The 21655-nt window shown below is 38.5% G+C and overlaps 1 protein-coding gene across 3 annotated transcripts in view; it reads left to right on the forward strand.

Annotated features, from left to right (window-relative positions):
• Nucleotides 1-9188, forward strand: part of TINAG (tubulointerstitial nephritis antigen) — a 46450-nt gene extending 37262 nt beyond the window's left edge. For 2 of the 3 annotated variants that reach the window (XM_037393082.1, XM_037393085.1), the window contains 2 exons: nt 7601-7646; nt 8713-9188. In XM_037393082.1, coding sequence (XP_037248979.1) covers nt 7601-7646; nt 8713-8823 — 157 coding nt within the window. In that variant the 3' untranslated portion in view covers nt 8824-9188. Of the gene's footprint in view, nt 1-6519; nt 6554-7600; nt 7647-8712 lie in introns of those variants that run through there. The other variant, XM_037393086.1, reaches the window with a different exon arrangement.
• The last annotated feature ends 12467 nt before the right edge of the window (nt 9189-21655 follow it).

The following is a 21655-nucleotide window of genomic DNA, read 5'->3' on the forward strand; positions in this document are numbered from 1 at the left end:
TTGAGATCTGACACCCGTCATTCTTCTTTACTTTTAAAGCCTTACTTTTTAGTTGATTTCTTCAGTCTTAAGGAGTCAGTTTGTATAATATTATTTAGCACACTCTTCAGATGTCTTTGTTGTATTTGCTGTCAAAAGCATTTTACCTACAAAGCCAAATGTAAGCATGCTGGAATCTAGTTTTTGTTCTCCTACAAAACACCTCAGTTTTGAAGCCACTGCTGATAACCCTTTTTATTGTGTTAAGTTGTATTTCTAGCTGGTTTATGGTTTTATTTAATGATATTTCATTACTGACATCTATGTTTTTTTCTGAAAATTTTCTTCAGACTTGTAAAGTTCACCTTCATTGTACTGTTACAGCAAAAAAGAAACTAGGAAATGTTCAAACAGAACCAATTTCCATTCTGTGGAAGAATACTGAAGCAATCTGCATATTCTAGTTTTTTAACTGTCGGGAAGTGTTGTGCATTCAGGGCTTACTCCTACAGAGTTAATATTAAGGGAAAGTTATTATTGAAAAGGACAGCTCAGGTGCCTCTACTATACAAAACTGGACACAAAATTACAAAAATCCTTTTATGGAAGCACTCAAGTACTCATCCGTTTATCTGAAGGAGCAGCAGAATTCTTGTTGCAGAGTCAGCTGGAGGTGGTTTCCGTTGACTAAATGGAAATACCTTGCTTACTTTTTCTCCTGAAGGGGACTGAATGCAATTTGGAGAAATTACTTCTTTTTATTCAAGTTTATTTTTGATTGAAGGTCATGATGGTTTCTTTGGGAGAAACTAAGTGTTGTATTTCTAACAGAATATTTTTTCAGACAGAAGAAACCTCCCTTTTTAAAAGTATGTTTTGCTAATTAATAGGTAGACCTTCTCCTTAATGATTACTTAAAATCTTTTCTTTTTCTCTTAATAAAAATGGAAATTTTGGAGAGGGTAAGGTTGAAAGCTTTTACTAAAAATAGCAAATGCGGGGACATTAGTGGTCTAAAGAGTTGTAAAAATAATGCTAATAGATTCCCTGTCTCTGTGAGTAATGAGGTCTAGCATCTGTTTGCTTTTGAAATGTCATTAATTTGGAGTAAATATCAAGCTGGAATAATCACAAAAGCAAGAGACAAAAGAGTGCTATTAGATTATTTTGGTCATCTTCCAGAAAATGTAATATTGAATGGATGTCGTCCAAGAATGTGTCAACTCACTTATAAGTCTTTCTCATTTCCACTTGGGAACTAATTCCACTGGGAGTTAAACTACTTCACTGCTGGGGTATTTTTTCTTGGTATTTTCTTTCCTGGACTTCTTCCCCCTATACTATCTATAGCCAAAGGTATGACACAATTTTCTCTTTCTGCTTGACGTTTGAGCCCTACACACATTTAGGTCTTTAGTGTCTATACATATTGACTACTACTTTTCTCAATTTGTCACACGAATACCCTTTTCTGTTGCTTTTTTATTCCTAGCTGTGACCTACCGGATTTAGCGTAGTGTTCCAGTCATACAGTGTATAATTCTTTACCCAAAACATGCACGATCTTGCCTGCTTTTAATCCCAGCTGCTCAGGTTTTCTTTCTGTTAACATGAAGCAGAGTCCATGCCTGACTTGCTGCTCACTATCACATCTACTAGCTTCCAAGGCCTCGGCTTCCCTGGAGACACTGGAAATCTCTGATTACTTTCAACAAGGTTGAGATGTCATTAGTTAGCAACACATAGTTTTGATAGGTCTACTTTAGGTAATTAATACCTTGGCTGCATGAGCTACAGGATCTCAGGAACAAGAACTGTCATAGAAAGAAAAACAACTGCAGGAGAAGATACAACATTGACTGTATTAAAGGAATGGTATCAACTGACAGCTCTGGAAGTGTCATAGTCTTTTATGAAGGAGTGACAATCATTTATTAATTCCCATTGATTTTAATTTATAGTCAAAATATTGATGCATCTCAGATTCATGAATAGATTTCCATTTCTTTTCTTTAAAGACTACTTTGTAAAAGCAGATAATGGCAGGAGGATTTGCTCTACTACTAAATCATTTTCACTCACAATGCCTGGCACAAAAGGATTCTATTCCATGGTGAAGACTCCAAGCCACAGCTGTTTTACAGGGAAAATTAACTGAAGTGTCATTTACCCTTCCGATCTGTTGGTCCCTAGACCAGCTCTTGCTCCAAGCCATGAGGGGACATAAAATGCATCCCAGATTAGTTTAACAACCTTTTCAGTGCAATAAATTCCTGGTTTAATTTTGTTCAACCAAACTGTAGCATCTATGATTTTGTGCTATGTTGTGACAAACCAATATGTATCAGAACTGTAATTTCCATGTTGCTTATTACCATAATTTTACCCTGTTCTCTAAACTCTTTAATTTTATGCCTGATGGTTTAAGTTGGACAGAATCCAAGTCCTTCAGTCAGTAATGTCTTAATCTTCCTCATCATTTCTTCTGAAGTGATGTGTTACAGTTGTGTAATTCTGGAAACGATACTATTATCTGCTGATTCCTACTCTGACACTTTATTCACTGTGTATTTCCTAATAATTTCCAGTCTTCTCCTTTGCCTATCTCATGCTTCAGTAGGCAATTCATTACGCTAGGATTCAATTTAAGATTCAGACAGGTGTGATGTGCTAGACATCCAAATTGTCATCACAGAAATAATAATCTAGTCAGTAAAGTCAGTAGAGACTGCAGAGCAACTCAGATACAACTGCTCATGGATCCATTAGTGGTCCCCACACAAATATTTGGTGCTACCAGCAGTGGGAAGAGCTTCCCACCTGGCTGTGTCTCCAAAAGGATGTGGATATCTCATAGGTCCTCTGTCATGTCAGCCAGAAACATGGATGTCTCAGGCACTCTAAGGCATCTGAAATAGCCCTAGACACCTGCATTTAGGCAAGTGAATGGATCCCAATACTCTGTATGCTACTGTGGGACACATACATTTAGATTTCTTAATCTTGAGCTAAATCCCACAGTGTTTTACTGTGAGGAAAAAGCTAGATTCCAATGCTGACATTGGCACTATTATCCTTAATGTTAATGTACTGCTTAAATCTCAGAAGAAAGCAGTAAAACAGTAGTACAATGTATTAACTACATTTTGAAAATAGTGTAAAGAAACTATTATGTAATCTATTTTTCCAGAGGATACCCAAAGCAAAAATTTGCATTGATTGATAATATCCTTGTACTACTGGTACTTTTCAGAATCTGTACAGATCTTTCACTTTTATGGGGCAAAAGTGGGTGGCATGGGCTTCACTTCTAAACCCCAATTGCTTATTTAGCTCCTTCAGGATTATATTTGAAATTACTCAATTTTTTTTCAATTTTGGTTCTGAAGATTTTGAGGGACACATCAACAGTTTCTCTGAGCTGCTACTCTGCAGAGAAAATGTGATCTGGAATGCTAGCACTGACCACAGTTATCAATAACATACCAGGTTGCTTTTTACTCCCATTGTGTCTTCCATGAGGGCTCTTTCTAAATTTATTAATGAACAAACTTTTGCAACTAATGTCTATTTTAAATATGAAATAAGTAAAGAAGTTACATCTCAAAGATTACCCAGATTCAGGAAAAGATATTTGTACAGGGTCCTGTCTATGTAGGAAAACATACAGGACACAAACTCCATTGGAACAAGACTGTTTTTTAAATTGTTGAAATAAGATGCCATCCAGTTTCCATTCAGCCTAGGGGATGACTAAGAGTTTTAGAAGGTTAACATTTCCTCTGAATTTATTTTCAGATTACTATTATCTGACCATTTTAACAAATTCTTCTCAGTCAGTCTTTGTTCATATTTCAAGGAGCAAGCAAAATGGTAGTTAAAATTCAAGATGAATTTAATATTATTCATTTATATCATTTATTTCTTTATAACTCAGAAAAACAACCCTCAGGTGCCTGGTTTAGCAACAGGAAAGATATTTAAAGATTTGTTTTCTCTGAGGAATCTAAACTTAAATTAAGCTTAAAGCAGAAACTGTGCTTGGATGCTATAATACATTTGATAGGTTGTAACTAAGGGATACAATGCAGAATTAATTTTTTCTATCAGTAAGGCTAAAGTAGTTTTCATTATAGGCAGGAAAAGGGAAAAAGAAATTGCAAAGGTCAAATGCAATACTTATGCTGAGAAATCCCTTTTACAAAACAGGAATCTATTTTAAAAAATATGTTCTCCTTTTCTAAAAACACTACTGCAAGAACACTTTCACTTACAAGTTTTTGAAAGAATTACTTCCTCTTTAGAAGGTATATTAGTATGAATAAGGCAAGAAAATCCCAGAAATGCTCTTGATGGAGCTGGCGTTCATTATTCCCAGAGGCAAGATGTCAAATCAAACTGGCATGTGGCTACAAACACTGCATCATTGAACAATGTATATAGAATGTGGTTGAAAAAACAACAGCTGTTTCCATTACAGCTGAGCGCTTTTTCAGACTGAGAAGAGTGTTAGCCTGGGAGAAATGAGAACTGGTGAATCTCAGCCAGTCTTTGGAATAAGCCTGAACAAACTATGCCATGTTTTAGGAAAGGCTTGGTAAATAGACCTAGGACCTCGTGCCACAGTTGCTGCCAGTAAAGATCAGCACCTATGGAGATGACAGTCCATTCCACATTTCCTGCTGTCCTGCTTCTGATTCACACACCAACCCCAAGACTGGTTTGGATCAGTAAACAGTAAATCAACCTTATCTGCTCTTTACACTGCAGCCATTAAAAAAACCTGGCAAAATCACTTGCCCCATCACAATCTTTACTTAGCTTTTTAACTGTTCAGTAATTTAACCATTACAGAAAATCTATACATTGAATACAAAATTTAGTAATTCATAGAGCTGTGGACTACTTGAGGCTGGAAGTTGTTTGGCCCAACTCTCCTCACCCTAAATTGGCAGGGCCATTTTAGATCAAGTTGATTAGGTCATTGAATACTTTAGCTTAGGAGGGATCTCTGAAGGTCATCTAGTTTAATTCCCCAGCTCTAAGCAGAGCCATCTTCATATTTAAGGTTCATAGAGCTTCTCAGGTTGAGTTTTAGATACCTCTGAGGACAAATAGTCCACAACCACTCAGTTCAGCAGTACCTAAACACTCTTGTAAAACCCTTTTTTCCTTATGTCCAGCTGCAATTCCCCGTGCTGAAAACTCTGACCATTGGCTGCGCACATATCAGGAATTTGCTCTATCTTCTCTATATCTGCCCTTTGTATAGCACGAGACAACAAGCAGACCTCCCCTGAACTACCTCTCCTGAGAGCTGAGCAAAGCCAGCTCCCTCAGCCTTTCCTGGTACATCACGTACTCCAGATCCCAAGCATCTCAGTGGACTCCTGCTGGTTTTGTTTCAGCCTGTTAATGTCTTTCCTGTATGAGGAAGCCCTAAACTGGGCACAGTGTTCTGGACACAGAATGGCAGGTCCTGAATATAAAGTATTAGTCACTTTTCTTGACCTGCTTGCTGCACCCCTGTATACTTCAATATATTTTAATTCAGAGTATTTGAATGAATGTCTAGGGGCATGGATTACTAAGTAAGCAGCTTTTCTTTCTAAACTGTACGATAAAATACATACATCAAGCACCTCTATTTTTGTGACTTGGATGGAACAAAACCTGGGAAATCAAATTCATGGATATGTTATAGTCAAGAATAAAAAAGAATCCAGTTCCATTTTGGTTTCTAGGTTTACTTCCATTTAGAAACGTGTCTGAGAATCCATAAATTCCTATCAAGGTATGAAACTAGAAGTTAACTTTTTTTTAGAAAATAACAAGTGTTAGAGAAATATTTAATTACAGAAATGTAAGTCTGTGGGAACTGGTCATCATCCTGCTCAAACAAGTGGGAGAGATAATGTGTAGTACTGAATGTAGGAATAGATTAATATAAATTCAAGGCAATTTTCTTTGTCTCTAAGACTCATGTGAATATTGGACTTTCACACTGCAGCTGATGTAATTTTTTTTAGTAAAATGATCACAAGGAAAGAAGTAAATCTGAATCTGATATGAAATCAGATAGCCTGTTTTATCTTTTTTTTTTTTTAATTTACAATCATGACAGATTGTATCTGAAATATATCTGGCAAAGAAAAGGCAAAGATTATTAATAGTCCCTGAAATTTCACATGGTAATTCAAGGAAAAAGCATTATAGGGCCTTTTAAAAAAACAACAATTACATTCAGTGGTCATTATGACCAATATTCTTTTTATGATTCCTTGCATTTAATGAGTTGTAGCTACAATTATATGCTTGCGACTGTAACCAGACTTCACCTTTCTGCTAGTTACCAGTTTGTTTTGCTTTTTCTTTTCTTTGGCTGGAAGTGCAGGTATTCAATGTATATTAGAGTCCACTGTTAACCAATGAGACTGATGCCACTGTGGCTTTTCAAATTTTTTACAAAGATGACACAAAAATCCTAATTTCCCTATTTGCAGTGTGGGACTTCTCATATTTTTGCTGCTTGCCTTTCAGAGTGAATGGAACATTGTAAATACAGCTTAAACATGTGGCATTGGTGGGATACACACCAATAAACGCCCTCTCAATGGCAGTATGTATATTCTAGGATTAACTTTATACTGTGAAAAAAACCTATAGAAGTTTACATCTTTGGTTTTCTGCTTATTTGTGCCCTTTTATAAACACCCGAGCACCACAACCTGTGAGTAGTAACTAGACAAGCTTTCATTGTATAAATGAAAAACAACACAGAACTCTTTAAACAATCAGTATCATATATACCTAGTGATATACCTAGTGTGCAGTGCAGCTTTTGCTCATTGGGCTACATCCAGATGACAGCCTTGGAACTTCTGCCCTATATATATGTGTGTGTGTGTATATGTATATATATATAGAGAGAGAGTGAGGATTAACAACACGGAGCACTGTACAGTTCAGCTACAACTACACAATTATGAAAGCCCTATCACCTGGCAGGTGGGGACAGTGTCTCATGTGTGTTCATGGATATTACCACAACATTTAGCACATCCTCAAAGGTATTAAAGAAACGTGAAGTAAGTTTACAGGTCATCCCCCCGCACTGTGCAGTAAAACAGATTAGGTTGTCAGCAATTTCATTTGAGCTGAGAAACGCTGGGAACATTTTCAGTCCCAAAGCACCAGCTATTTTTGTAAAGGTGTTGGATGAGATCTTTAACAAAAAATGTTCCTAGGGATCTTCAGCTGAATTGAAGAAAGAGGTTCACATTAATTTCAATACTCCTACACAGTTCAGCTCAGCTGGCAAGCTCTGCAAAGGAGAGCTTTTGTCAATGAAAACAGGTTTTTGCAGTGACAAACTAAAACTACATTTGACATAAGCTTTTGTAGTCCTTAATGGCAATTTGGCTTGTGGCTAGAAGGATACTTATCTTCATTTTAATCATCAGAGTTTGTTATTTAAACATTGAGATGTCTGTCACTCTTGCTTTGTTCTGATACTAGTGTTAGGCCAACTAAGAATCTTTTCATTTCTGGTTGCTTGTTTAAAGCCACAAAATGTGAACGTGTGCATCAAAGGTCTCACTAGTGCCATCTCTTGTAACAGATGGGGAGCACTGGCTGACAAAAAAGGGAAGAAACAGAAGTTCTGGGTAAGTGAATCCTTAGCACTGTATTTTGAGGCAGAAGAAAAAAATCTCTACAACACAGATTATTGAAAACCAACATCTTTACTGTCCTTCACTCTCTCTGTTCCTATTTCTTCCCTTCACCTTAAGGTCTCCTGCATAATTCTGTTCCCCTTCTAGCAACATTTATCATACTGGCCCTTGAACTACAGCACCATCTACCTCAGTTTCAAAGCCTGTTTCATCTGATCTCCCACCTATATCTGTGTTTTTTCCTACACTGTCTTTTCTGTCTCAAATCTTATTCAAATTCTCAAATGTTGTTCAGGTTTCCCATGAAGACTCCATTCTTTTTGATGCCTGCAAATGAGACTCAATAAAAGTAATCAATATTATTTGTTAAAACATTTGGAAAACACAAGCTATCTGTTTAAACAGCATTGGCAAATGCTACCTAGCTATCAGGGAAAAAAAAATATTAAACACTGGCTTTCAGCCATTTAGAATAAGTCAGATTTTATCACCTTTATTATGATTAACGGCTCACCTCATTATTCCTGTGTTCAGCAGAAGGTAATTTGAAGTTTACATAGCTGATGGTAGGTAGTTTCACTGACATCTAGGGCAAAAATTCTGACTTCATTAGAAACTAAATTGCTCGATATGTCAATAGCTACCTGAATGAAACCTAATTTATTAAAAGTCAGCTTTTTCGTACATTGGGTCTCTCTTCAACAGATTAGTTGTAATTGGAATTTTGAGCATTGTTGTTTCAATGACCACTTTCTCCAGACAATAGCTGAATTATCTAATGATTTCTGCTTCAGTTTATCAAACTGTCTTGTAGAGATGGTATTCAATTTTTAGTAACCCTGGTTTTGGAACTGAATTTTTGATCAAAATAAAAAGGAACAAATTATTAGAGATCAGAAAAAGATGCATTCTGATACCAAATCTGAGAAAATCTGTTTCTTAAAAAGGAAACTAACACAAAAGATTCATTTTGCATTTTACATCTTGCATTTTTACATACCACTTTAAAATTAAAATTGTTTTTATTTTTTTTCCCTTCCCCCCCCCCCCCCTTTAGATTGCTGCAAATTCCTGGGGAAAATCTTGGGGAGAAAATGGTTATTTTAGGATTCTACGTGGACAAAATGAGTGTGATATTGAGAAGCTGATTTTAGCTACTTTGGGATAGCCATAGCCTTCTATTCTAATTGTATTGTACCACGCTCTATGCATCTATTCTTTCCATTATTGCATATTGAGTCTTTCTAGAGAAATAAAAGTGTCTTCTCTGAAGTTACCTGTCTTTCTGTTACAGCTCATTAGGGCTTCCTGACTTGATTACACTGCAGCTATCACAACACTCTCACATCTCACCTGGTACAAACACTCCTTTATACTAGTAGCAATTTCTATCCAAGACTACTGGAAACCTTGGTGTCTCACAGAGCAGAAAGTTCCCTCCTCTGTTATTTACATGTCACCACTATTTTGTTGTATTACTAAAGGTTGATTCAACAATGCCTGAAATAAATGGAGTTACATAGTTCATTGTTAGTAATAATCTCTTTACAATATATATTGTGGTCACAAATTGCTTTAGAAATGTTTTGTTCTCTCACACAGAACTAGCTGAGACAGCTCATGGCCATACTGGATAAAAAATTGAAATGAAATATAAGTAGACTTCTGATACTGTTGCAGAATAATTATTTTCTATCCTAGCTTAGATAAATTGTATCTATGTATCATTATCTTTTCCAGGAAATTATTTTTTTACTACTAGATCCCAGAAAGTTGATGCATTTAGAGTAATACAAAAATTACTTGCAGTGAAACAGCATACTCCTGTTCCCACAACCACAATTAAAAATGTACAACTTTAATAAAAGGAAAACAAATAAGAAAATGCGATTTCTTCTCAATTAAGTCTAGACTAGACCAATTCTTGAACTACTTGCCTTCCACTCACTGTTTAACCTGGGAACAGTCATGTGCGACCATTCCCAAAAGCCTTTTTTCAATGGATAAAAATGGAAAAGATACTCTGTCTCCACTGACATATCTGTAGTCCAGGCACAGTTCACAGTGTTGGCCAGCAGGATCATTAGTGCAGACAAGACACCCAGCAACTCCTTCACTGCCAATGCTTCCATGGCTGCCTCCGTCTGAAGAAAAAGCTCACAGCATGCACCTCCTCCTATCAGTATTGCTACAAATTTTGACAGGCTTGAGGAGTGTTTGGCTGATTTGTTAATTAAAATACAGATATTGCAACTATGGGTATAAAAAGAAGTTAACTACTTTCTAACCCTTTTAGTTTGAATTAATCCAAAGGCCAGATACCAACAAAAATCATCAGTCATAAAATTATCTACGAAAAACCCCAACTCTGGCATGTTAAATAGGTGGGGATAAAAAGCTACCATGAATTTCCAGTGAACAAAAAATCTCCAGTAACACTTTCGACATCTTTAATAGACTATGCTTCATTCTTTCTAGAAAATTAAGGACTTCCAATGTCATCAGCAAAGGAAAAATAACTTTTCCTTCAAGAACTTCTCATGGCAGTGGTATGCAACAGATGTCCTTGCTACTGAAATAATGTCTCTTAAACTCGGGCCACAATTTATGCTGCATCACTTCTGAAAGGGTTATTAAAATGTTAGTGTCATACTGCTGCACACAAACTCTTCTGTGGCCTGTAGTATCATACAATAAAGGGAATTTAGACACAAAAAAATCTTTATCACTTAAAATTTATAGCAAATTGTAACACAAGCAATTCCAGAATGCCTAAGCGCTTTTGAGACAAGAAGTAACTTTTCTATGTTTAGTGAGCTAAACCAGTACTTGAGATGAAAGCGTACAGAGCCATCTGCACAGCTACTTCCCAATCTCTTGATATCTATTGATTCCATAAATACCAAGATTTCAGAAGAGTAAAATTTACCTCTGAAGTGAATGATACTGTAGAAACATATCTAGTCAACTCTGAGTTGGTTTTTTTTTTTTTTTTTCCTCATTCAACTTCAAGATTGTTTGCACTGCTGTAGCTCTTACTTTTCTAAGTGGTTGTTGCTACTCCTGATTTGCATGCAAGATTTTTCAAGTATCTGGGCTGTTACATTAAATTTCTTCAGTGACGAGAAAAATCAAAACTACACTTATAGAACTTTACCTAATTGAATTGACAACTTGGCTTGAACAAAACACCATATACAAGTGAAACAAATCCAGCTATGTCAAATAAATTCAATGGGTTGCAAAGTAATACTGCTCTACCTACCTTCCGGGATTGACCTTTGGTGCTCCAAGCAATCTATGTGCTCAGCACACTCTCCACACTCCCTCAGTATCATAAAGCTGCTGTCTGGAAATGCCACATCCCTTGGGGGTGGGGTTGGGGGGAGTGAGTAAGCAGCTGCATGGTGCTTGGTGGCCAGCTGGAGTTAGAGCACGCAGCCATTTTTGGTGCCCAACACAGAGCTTGAATCCATGACCCCGAGATTAAGAGTCTCATGCTCTACTGACTGAGCCTCCCCCAGAGGGAGAGTGAGAAGAAATGGAAAAGAACATAAAACTCAAGGCTTAACATAATAACAATTTAATAACTGAAATAAACCTAATGAGAATAATAATAATAACAGTTATAATGAAAAGAAAGTAGAAGGGGAGAGGAATGAAATCCAGAGGGAAGGGAGAAAAGAAAACAAGTGATGCAAAATACAACAGCTCACTACCTGCTGGCCAATGCCCAGCCAATCCCAAGCAACTATTCCCTGGCCATCCCTCCCCAGTTTATATACCAGGCATGACGTCCCATGATAAGGGATACCTCTGTGGCTAATTCAGGTTGGCTGACCCGGTTGTGTCCCCTCCCATTTCCCTGTACCCCTCCCACCTGCTCGTTTGCAAGGCCTGGGAAACTAAAAAGCCCTTGACTTAGTATGAACATTACTTAGCAACAACCAAACCCATCCGTGTGTTATCAACGTTGTTCTCACACCAAATCCAAACCACAGCACTGCACCAGGTACTAAGAAGAAAATTAACTCTGTCCCAGCTGAAACCAGGACACGGGAGCAGGAGTAAACTTGCTCTTCATTAAGATGCCACCTGTTTCATTTCTCTCTTTCTTTTTGGCCTCTCCACCACTAATGCTCAGCCATGCTTACTAGCTTGGACTAAAAATATCATCTAGCCTGGAGCCTTTTCCCCATATGAATAAAAAAGAACAATATGTAGCTCGGGTTAATTCAATAGAGCTTGTCAACTTTAAATCACTAGTATTGCTACTGGTCTGTGAGAACTGCAAAAAGGAGTGGTGCTAGGAAGGGAAGGCGATGCAGGAATAGACTTTGTGTTTGTGATGTGGTGTAAGTTTTCTTTCCCATAAAACCAGGATGGTAACAAATTCCCTCTCAGATTACACATTACAGTATTTCTTGTTAACAACGTATTATGTGGTGTTTTGATTAGTTTTTGGTCTAACTGTGAAACTTTACAACTGGATGTAGAAATGTCTAGAAGATTGTATGTCTTGGGACCTGGGACGTGATGGTATTCATAACTAATGGAAAACTCCCTGTGTAAATTCCTATATATTTAGGAGCAGTTTGAGATAGAACTCTGAACAGAAATATCTATGGACTTCGGGAGAGTTTGAATTTTCCCAATATTAACTGAGTAGAACAGGCTCCTTTTCCAATTTAATTGAGCATCTTTCAGGGCTTTCCCACAATCAAACCCTAAATGTTTCTGACCTGATCTAACAGATAACACTGTTAATGCCCTTTGAGATGGCTTTAAGTGGAAATGCATTTTAAAATTAGAACAGCTAACAAGCCAATAAAGGAATCCAGCTATTTTCACACTATTGTTGCCCTTTTTTCCATCCTATTGTTATAGAAACATCACCCATCTGCTAAATGATAGCAAATCACACCCTAAAGATTAGCTTTCTATTCCATAGAAACTGCTATCAAGCCTGGTAACGTTCTGTGAGTGAATCATTTTGTTTGCATAAGGGTGCCCAGAAAGCATTGAATTCTTGAAGGCAATTGCTCTGCTGAGGGGTCTGAGTCATACAGAGACGGGAGGACCAGGGAGCTGCCCTTACACAGGCTTCCAGTCAGAGATTTTTGGTGGGGTTGAGAAGCACAGAACTTTCCTATCTCACTGGCAATCACTGCGCGCAAGTTGGCAAGACCCAGTTTCCCCAGCTCTAGAGTTTGTCCATCATCATTAGGTGAATCTGAAAAATTTACGGTAATTGCATATGTGCTGGGTTTGGCTGAAATACAGTTAATTTTCTTCATAGGAGCTAGTATGGGGCTACGTTTGGGTTTGTGCTGGAAATAGGGTTGATAACACAGAGCTGTTTTACTTACTGCTGAGCAGCGCTTCGGCAAAGTTGAGGCCTTTTCTGCTTCTCACCCCACCAGTGAGCAGGCTGGGGGTGCACAAGCAGCTGTGATGAGACACAGCCGGACAGCTGACCCCAGCTGACCAAAGGGCTATCCCATACCATGTGATGTCATGCTCAGCATGTTAAGCTGGGGGAAGAAGAAAGAAGGGGAGGAATTTGTCTTCCCAAGTAACTGTTATGCAAGCTGGAGCCCTGCTTTCCTGGAGAGGGCTGAACACCTGCCTGCCCCTGGGAAGTGGTGAATGAATTCCTTGTTTTGCTTTGCTTGCGTGTGTGGCTTTTGCTTTCCCTGTTAAACTGTCTTTATCTCAAGCCATGAGTTTTCTCACTTTTACTCTTCCCATTCTCTCCCCTGTCCCACTGCGAAGGGAGTGAGTGAGTGGCAGTGTTAGGCCTTAGTTGCACTTTGGGGTTAAATCTATGACACCGTAATAGGGATTCTCATTTTATGTCACTATTTCAGAATTGTGCATGAAGAAAATGCTTTTATACAGCCATATAATAGCCTTAAAGCACAGCATATGCATACTCCTGCTAAAATTAATTGAGAAAAGAGAAGCATTTGAACATCTCACCTAACGAGCACAATTGCTTGAGAACAAAGAGCTGAAGGGATCCAGGCTGCAAAATGAGGTTGGAGCAGAGGGAAGGGTTTTGCCAGTGTGGTATTTAAACACTTCAGGGGAAGAAGGTGTATGGACATCCTCATGTCATCTTCAGAGGACTAAGAAGCCCCTATACTGACACTGTGTTGCTGCTACCCTGCCTTTAGTTGGAGGACATAATACGTGGCTCATGTTTTGCCTGTCTGCTGTTTTCTGTCTGTGTCTTTCCCTAGGAGGATGTGGTTAGGCAAAAAAGAAGTTTCTTTTCTTCGGGTGGTGGCTTTGCCCTAGATGCTCAGAGTAAGGTCCTTCTAGGAGAGCATCCCCTGGGCATGCTAACCTTAGGGAGGCTTTTGGGCTTCAAGCTGGCAGCTAGCACTGGAACTCAAAGCTGCACAGCTTTATGTGTAGCTTAGTATAACAATGTGTTTTGGGGGAATGCAACCTAAGGCAAGTGGAAAGAGAAATCCAAGGGACATAAGGAACTTGCATCTGGAACAAGGACTAGACAAGCCCTGCCTGGGAGGAATGACAAGGTGACTAAAGACTATTTTCCTGTGGTTCCAGGGATCAAGGAAAGCTGCTAGACTGAAAGCAAGCCTGAAGAAAAGGAGCTATGCTTCTAGCAACCAGAGACAGAGGGAGATTTTCTTGTAAATCCTTTCAGTTCAGTGTTTTACTGGAGACGTTACAGGAGCTTGCACAGGGGCACCTACCATTTGGTAACTGCTTCCTATACAAAAACTGGTTTACATCTTTGTTCCCATTCCTCGCCACAAGGACTAAGCCTTTAGCAGGATAGAGCCTGAGCCTTTGCCTGAGTTTACAGCAAGTTGTAAGCAACACTGCTTTGTTCTGAAGCACTCCTATGTCCCTTCAGCCAAGATATGCCCATATCCAGTTACCATGTATGGACAGACTCAGTGTGGGGAATCCCAGCTGCTGAATTTTTCTTGGTCTTTAACTTCTGGTCCCATGTGTTGTTCAGCAGTCAGTCAGAGCTGAGGAGGTTGGAGAGGTCAATGAGTGAGGGCTGTGTAGCAGGAACCTCTGCTTTGTGCAGCAGCAACTTGCTGTTAGGGCTTATTAAAGGCAGAATGAATGCAATGAAAGAAATCAATTTTCACTGTTCTTTACAACAGTGTAGCTGTCAAACATGCATATCATATTACTTAAATCAGTGAATGTTATTACTTTATCTATAACATTTTATTGCTGTGTCTGGAAATCTTGATTGTGGAGTGGCACCAGGCAAAGCTGTTCCTGGAGAAGGCAGCTGAGGGAGAAGCCTGAGGCAGGAGGTCAGACGCTGCTCACCACTGAAATCGTCAGTGTTTTAAAGTCTTGGGGGGCTCTTGAAGCCATAGACTGCCTCAGGCTGTGTATGAAACATTTTAGGGTTATCTGGAGGTTTCACTCAGCTGTGCCAACAGTGACAACCATATAATCACATAGATAGGAACTCATGAATTTAAACTACTGCCTTAATCTCAACATAACCGCATTTCCATTGTGAAACACTGAAGACTATCCTCTTTTTCTCTGCAGCAAAAGCAGCATAAAACCACCAGTTTTATAACCAGATGTATGGTTATACATCTATCGAATCATGACACACAGCACAATGTTTTATCAAAGAAAAATTTCTAGAAAACTTATGTATAAAAGACATATATTTAGCCCTAGTGTGCTGTACTGTTATAGTGTGAAGGGCTCAGCTGATGGTCCAAATTAATTTGTAATATTGCTATTGAATATAGTGGTAACACTGTTCTCATTAAGATGGCACACATTTGCCAACAGGGCTTTTGTTCATCAAGAAACTTGCAAGGAGAGAAACTGGACAATCAAGGTTTTAGAACCTACATATGCCTTCTTGTTTACACTACACAAGCAGTTTTTAAAAAGTACTCTGTACTACTAGCTGGCATGATCCACAGCCTGTGGAAAACTGTATTAAAAGTGTGCGATCTCAACAGAAGCCAAATTGCTGAAGTTTTCACTTTAGGAGAAAGGCAAAAAGGGTAGAAGGAGAGGGAAGGGGAAAAGTGGTTTAATAATTCTTTCTGTTTTCCACCAGGGCTGGAAGTGAAAACTAATTGTACTTTTGTCTTGGAAAGAAAACTCAGCAAGTTTTGCTAGGTTTTAGCTCACTCTAAAGCAAAAATTAAGGCCATACAGATTTTTCAGCCAGTCTGGTCCAAGCTTTGAGAAAGCCCAAAGCCAGAGTAGGTTTCTACTGGAAGGTGTATTGCACATCATCTTGTAATAATGCTACTTCACCCAGCCTGGCTTGGAACTCATACCCGTTTAACTCTGATTTCCTTATTGAAAAACTGTCCAAAACCAAAATGAACTGTGGCAGGAGATTAACACAGCTGCACTGAAGGAGGGCATCAGGATTAAAACCCAAACAAACAAACAAAAACCCCCCAAAACCCAAAAAGGGTGTTTGATGTCCAGTGAATAGGGCCTTCCAAATTTAATACAACACTGCTACAGGCAAAAATACTAGAGTACCATGGGGGAGGCTGCCCACCCATTATTTTCAAGGTAAGTAACTGCATAATGATTCATCCAATAAAAAAGGTGAGATAGAAAACTTACAACTAATCACTCATTTTTCCAAACCCTGAAGAATTAATTATTCCCTTAAACAAGAAAACTTCTTGCTTTTTAATTAAGTTTGAATGAACAGATGGCATTTCAGTAATTGGTTAGTTTTAATGTGGATTTTCATTCACTGTTCTGACGCTTCTCTGCCTCCTCATAGTATGTTGCCTCTTAATACGTTTGCATTTCTGTATTACCTTTGTCATTACTGACATGCTAATGTTTGGGACAGTGAAACAGAGATTTAAATAAGGTTGCAGACAAGCCAGCTGTGTATGCTTGAAATAAGTTTCAGTTCAAGAAATAAATTTCAAACAATGTGTGCTCCCATAAGTTTCCATGGTGTTTCAGAAAGGCTGCTGGAATTTACTTCAGGAGAGCAGAACAAGAAACTTAATGTAATTCCTGGGTACTGAATTTTCTTCATGAACAGACCACCCAAGTGGAAAGAGCAGATAGGGGAAGAATATAAACGTGCATAACAGCAGTTTTGGTATCACTTATCAGTCTGATTTTGTTCCAGTCTTCTTCTAGCCTGAGTCTCTGTCAGCTTCCCTTCTGTGCATGGCAATCATGCTCAGTCCTTGCTGGGGTACTCTGCTCACTCAATATATGGCTTCAACAGCTGAGGCTTTTTTCCAGCAGGGACTCACCCTAAAAAAAAGGTAACTATTAGTCACTGGAAGATAAATTCTTGACAAACTGGGCACACTTAGGTAAAGATGTGAAGAAAAGCCTTCAGTTTAAGCCTGAAAGTCCATGCTGATGTTGGGAAAGCAAAATTCTTGTATAGTTCAGATTGATGCCCCAGGACAGTATTGTGCATGTGTGGCTTTTAAGGCTACTTACAATTTCCTCTGTGTGAGAAACACTAAGTTTTCACATGCAAAAGCTCAGCTCCAGGGAGAGCTAAAGGCTGTTTGGGATGTGCTGCAGAAAACAAACAGGGATTACACTAACTGGCATGACAATAGCTACAGTACATATGTGCACCTGTGGATGCATGGATCCCTGTGTCTGGATAAACAAAGTGAGCACTTTTTTCTTCATAGCACTGTCTTGGGTCTGGAGCTGTTCTGAATGAGAGCTAAATCCCAATGACAGGTAATTCAGAACTGGATAAATTTCAGGAAAGAGAATAAAACTATTATTTTAGTATTATTTTAAACAATTATTATTATTTAAAAAAAGGCAGGTTGATCAGTTAGTCTAAAGACCATGAAGGTACCTGTAGAGAAGAGGTGAATTTACTTTGGTGAGAACACTGACTAGAAAAGATAGGACTGTATAAACACTTCTTCCTGTAATATCTTTTTTTAAAAAAGACTCATTATACATGAATTAATCTGTAGCCAGAGGCCAAGAACTTTACCATTTCTTACCACAGGGACACATCTGCAAAAGCACCACATGCTTCAGTATCACTGGTGATGCTCTCTTTCACACAGAAGAATAGGAGGCAAAGGGGAAAGAAATCATGCAATACTCTTTTTTCATGTGTGTTCTTGAATACAAAGATCTGAACCCTTGTGGTGTTGCAACGGGAGTGATTTGCACTGATTTATTTTATTCACCAGCTTCTTCCCACCCCTGCAAATGCACAAAGAAACCCAGAGGAACAATGTTGGCATACTGAGTGTGCACAAAGATTATTCTCTGCCTACATTTTAATTTGACTGATGGCCTCTCTGCAGACTTAGCTGAACTGGGAAAAAGCATTGCTTTTTCTTTTTATTTATTTTGAAAGTCTCTCTCTTTCTTCAAGCCCTTGAAACACTTTTGCTCAATGCTCACATTGTTCTGAAGGGATTCAGTTGCATTGCCTGTGGAAGCATTCAGGATGCTGCCAAGACATGGCCTTAGAGCAGTGCCAGTCTGGGCAACAGTAGTTGTCTTTATTCAGAGGGGTCAAACTGTATCAGAACCAGGTGTAACAGCCTTTGTAGGCCTGTGTACATCTACATGTGTGAAAACTATCTCCAGTGGAATGCTTTAAAGATGTGTGTGAGTATTTATATGATCAAGGAAGTTAATGCCTTTGTTTATGCCTTTTGGGGATGGGGGGAGAACCTTCTTTGCCTTTATAATTTATTTCTAATAGACCAAAATTTAGCAAATTTCCATAGGTATGTACTATTTTTCAATTACAATGCAACTCCTAAGAAAACAAAGTACCTACCACTATAAAAATATGACACAAGTAATGTCAAATTGTAATTGCTGAAAAATAAAATTGTTCCTGACTCCTCACTGAAGAGACGTCCTTTAGTGTCTGCTTAACCTTTCAGTTCTGCTGATCAGTGGTTATTTGTATGTAAGAAATCTACAATCTTTGCCTAAGGTCACTATTGAATGTGTTTTTTACTGGTAGCAGGTAAAAAAATACTGTAGAGAGTACTACTTTTGTCTACGGGAAAAACCTGATACACTGTCGGATATAGTCTGTTAAATTACTTCTAAAGAAATCCTCCCCAAACAAATTCTGCCCCACTGCAGTCCATATGGGTTTCCCCGCCTCGTTAAGCTAAGTAGGCTTCTCTGGGTATTGGTCTGCCTGCCCCAGGATGACCTGCCCAACTCTCTCTCATTCACTCCCCCCTCCCTTCCCAGGATTTGGTAACTGGACAGAATTGCCGGAGATGCAGTAAAGCATTGGACGGTTCATAGAGTGAGGTGCGCAATGAATCAGCGGTTTCTGTCTGATATTTTGCTTCCAGGGCTGACATTCACCCAGAGCAGCATGAAGCGCTGCCTTTGCTCAGTGCCAGAGCCAGGATGACCTGCCCCTCTTTGAGGTGTTGCCCCCCTATTTTATGTGTTTTACAATGATCGTGGCAGGGTGTGTGTATGTGGTGGAACTAGATGATCTTTAAGGTCCCTTCCAGCCCAGACCACTCTATGATTCTATGATTCCATGATTATATGATTCTATGAGCTAGGCTCCATGTCTGTTGTGTAAAAGTTCATTCTGGAGTTTGAGGGATGGTGCATCTGGCGGTGTACACAGAGCTAACACACCCAGAGGCATCCCAGACAACGTATCACACTAGTCAGAAGTTCTTTCTTTATTCAAATGTACTTTCAAACCATCTGCTTTCTACACACAGAGAAATGCTCTGTGAGTTATCAATTGTCTTTTTTTTCCTATTTTTCTATATTTTCTAATGCTGTTTCTATTGCTGCTGTATTCAAAAACAAAACCAGGCTGTCTGTGATGTGACTTAGTCATCATTGATACACACAATACCACATGTGCAGGTAAGGTTTTTTGAAAGTGCTTAAGAAAGCTGCAAGTCAAGTTCTATTGATGCACAGGGGAGTGGGGTGAATTATTTCTGGGTGCTTATGAAAAGCCCACTTATGGGTATTAAACTGATTTATGTTCGTAAAACGCCACTCATTGCAGACACAGTGTGACTTAAAAGAGCATCTTAATGGGATCTAGCTAGAACTTAAAATCAATATTTCATTTGTCTTAAAGAGAGCCTTTGTTTTCTAAAAGGCACAAAAAATAGTGCCTAGAATAAGGAAGTAAGAGATTCTGTCTGATAAAGTCATGCAGTCCTTCATCCACTAGAATTACCATGTGGTACTGCTCATTTTCCTTACTTCATACTTTACACTGTGCTTTCTTTCTGTCTGAACAAATTGATTATTCCCAGCTTATAATTAAGCACCTGAATTAAACTTAGAGGTACACAATTTTGTGTATGAACTTAGAAATAGATTCTTGTATTAATGGTGGAAACTTACACAGGTTTGCCCCAAGGTCAGCTAGGTGAGTTCACTTCCCAGACCTCCCAGATCCACCAGATCAAGGGGGGTCACTGCAGAAGATGGCAGGTAACTATGTGTTTTGTGTTCAGGGGTGTGTGTGTGTGTAGGACTGGTTAAAATGAGGGATAGTACAGGAAATGTGACCAATGCTTTGAACAGTATTGTGCACCGAAACACATGGAGGCATTTCTACAACCCCTTATATATCATCCCTGTTTACCAGCTGCACACAGAGCACACACTTTCTCTTTATTCCTACTTTGATTTTGCTAGGCATAGTAAATGCATGTCTTAAATTCTTCCACCTCTACTAGTGCTCTTTACTGGCCAGATACATACTTCTTGAAAGTATGAATCATGCCTGCTTTCACAAATTCTTGTCCTCAGAAGCACTTGGGTGGATTCCAACACACATGAAGTGTATGTTCATCTAAGCTGCATGAGGCTGGGAGAGAGGATGAACCTGTGTGCAGAATCCATAACAATTCATAAAGTCCTGATTGAGATCTAAGAGGTTGGACTAATTCATTACATGAGCCTGAAGCAAAAGTAAATTGTTTAAGATTATAACCATTCAGGAAAAAAAATGTTTTCACTGAAGATTTAGTTTTCCAGGTGAAATGAAACTTCCTACAAAATTAATTGTATTAAGTTAAAAAAAATATTAATATTTTCTGAACCTAGTGTAGCACTTTGTTCCCTTTGCCACTTCTTATGTTAAATGCCACACACACAATTCCCTCAATGGTAACAGGACATAGGGACTTAACTTTCTTTTTTTTTCTTCAACAGATAAAGCTCCGTATCATAGGAAGGTATAGAGAGTCCTTCAAAAGGGCTGATATAGGCTTATTGAATATCTGCAAACATTGTAAAGCAGTGATCTTTCAAAAAATTACTTATAGCTACATTTCCATTCTCTTTAGACTCCACAGAGGCACAGGCATTAGATTTCAAGCTGGGATTTCTATTTTTAGAAAGGCAGTAAGTTTCATTAGCAGTTTCTCCAAGCTGGCTGTAGTTCTGTATGAGCTGAATGGAACTGAAAGAATGAAGTAATCTCATTCATTAGTTTTTTTAAATGTGCATCGTTTAATATGGCACTGGATTGCTGGGCTTTATTTAGCTTGACTGTAGCTTGCACTCAGTCCAGTATTAAAGGGAACACAAGAATCAATGTCGTGTTTCAAAATAAAAGCAGCATTCACCCATTGCATTCTTTAGCAAAAGTGTCTTGCTAAGTCCTACAGCTAAATAATTGTAAGTCAGACATCAAAGAATCAAGAGACTGATGTAATTATAAATAAACTAAAAAGGTTGGGCATTTTTTTGTGTGTGTTTCAAGGACTTTGGGTTTTCAGACCACAAACTTCAAACCCTTTCTCTGTAGCTATGTGAGCTCTGAAATTCTCCCATATTAACTTGATATCAGGAACATGAAATACTTGCTAAGTCTCTAAGATGTGAAGTTTAAATTTTTTAAAAAATATATCACTCTATATCTAATGATGATGTGTGCATTTATTATATGCATATTTATTCCTTAGATTCAAAAAAAGATAGTATTCTGAGCGTTAGTGAATTTGGCACATTCACTA

Source organism: Falco rusticolus, chromosome 6, assembly GCF_015220075.1.
Source record: "Falco rusticolus isolate bFalRus1 chromosome 6, bFalRus1.pri, whole genome shotgun sequence".
Classification (NCBI taxonomy): domain Eukaryota; kingdom Metazoa; phylum Chordata; class Aves; order Falconiformes; family Falconidae; genus Falco; species Falco rusticolus.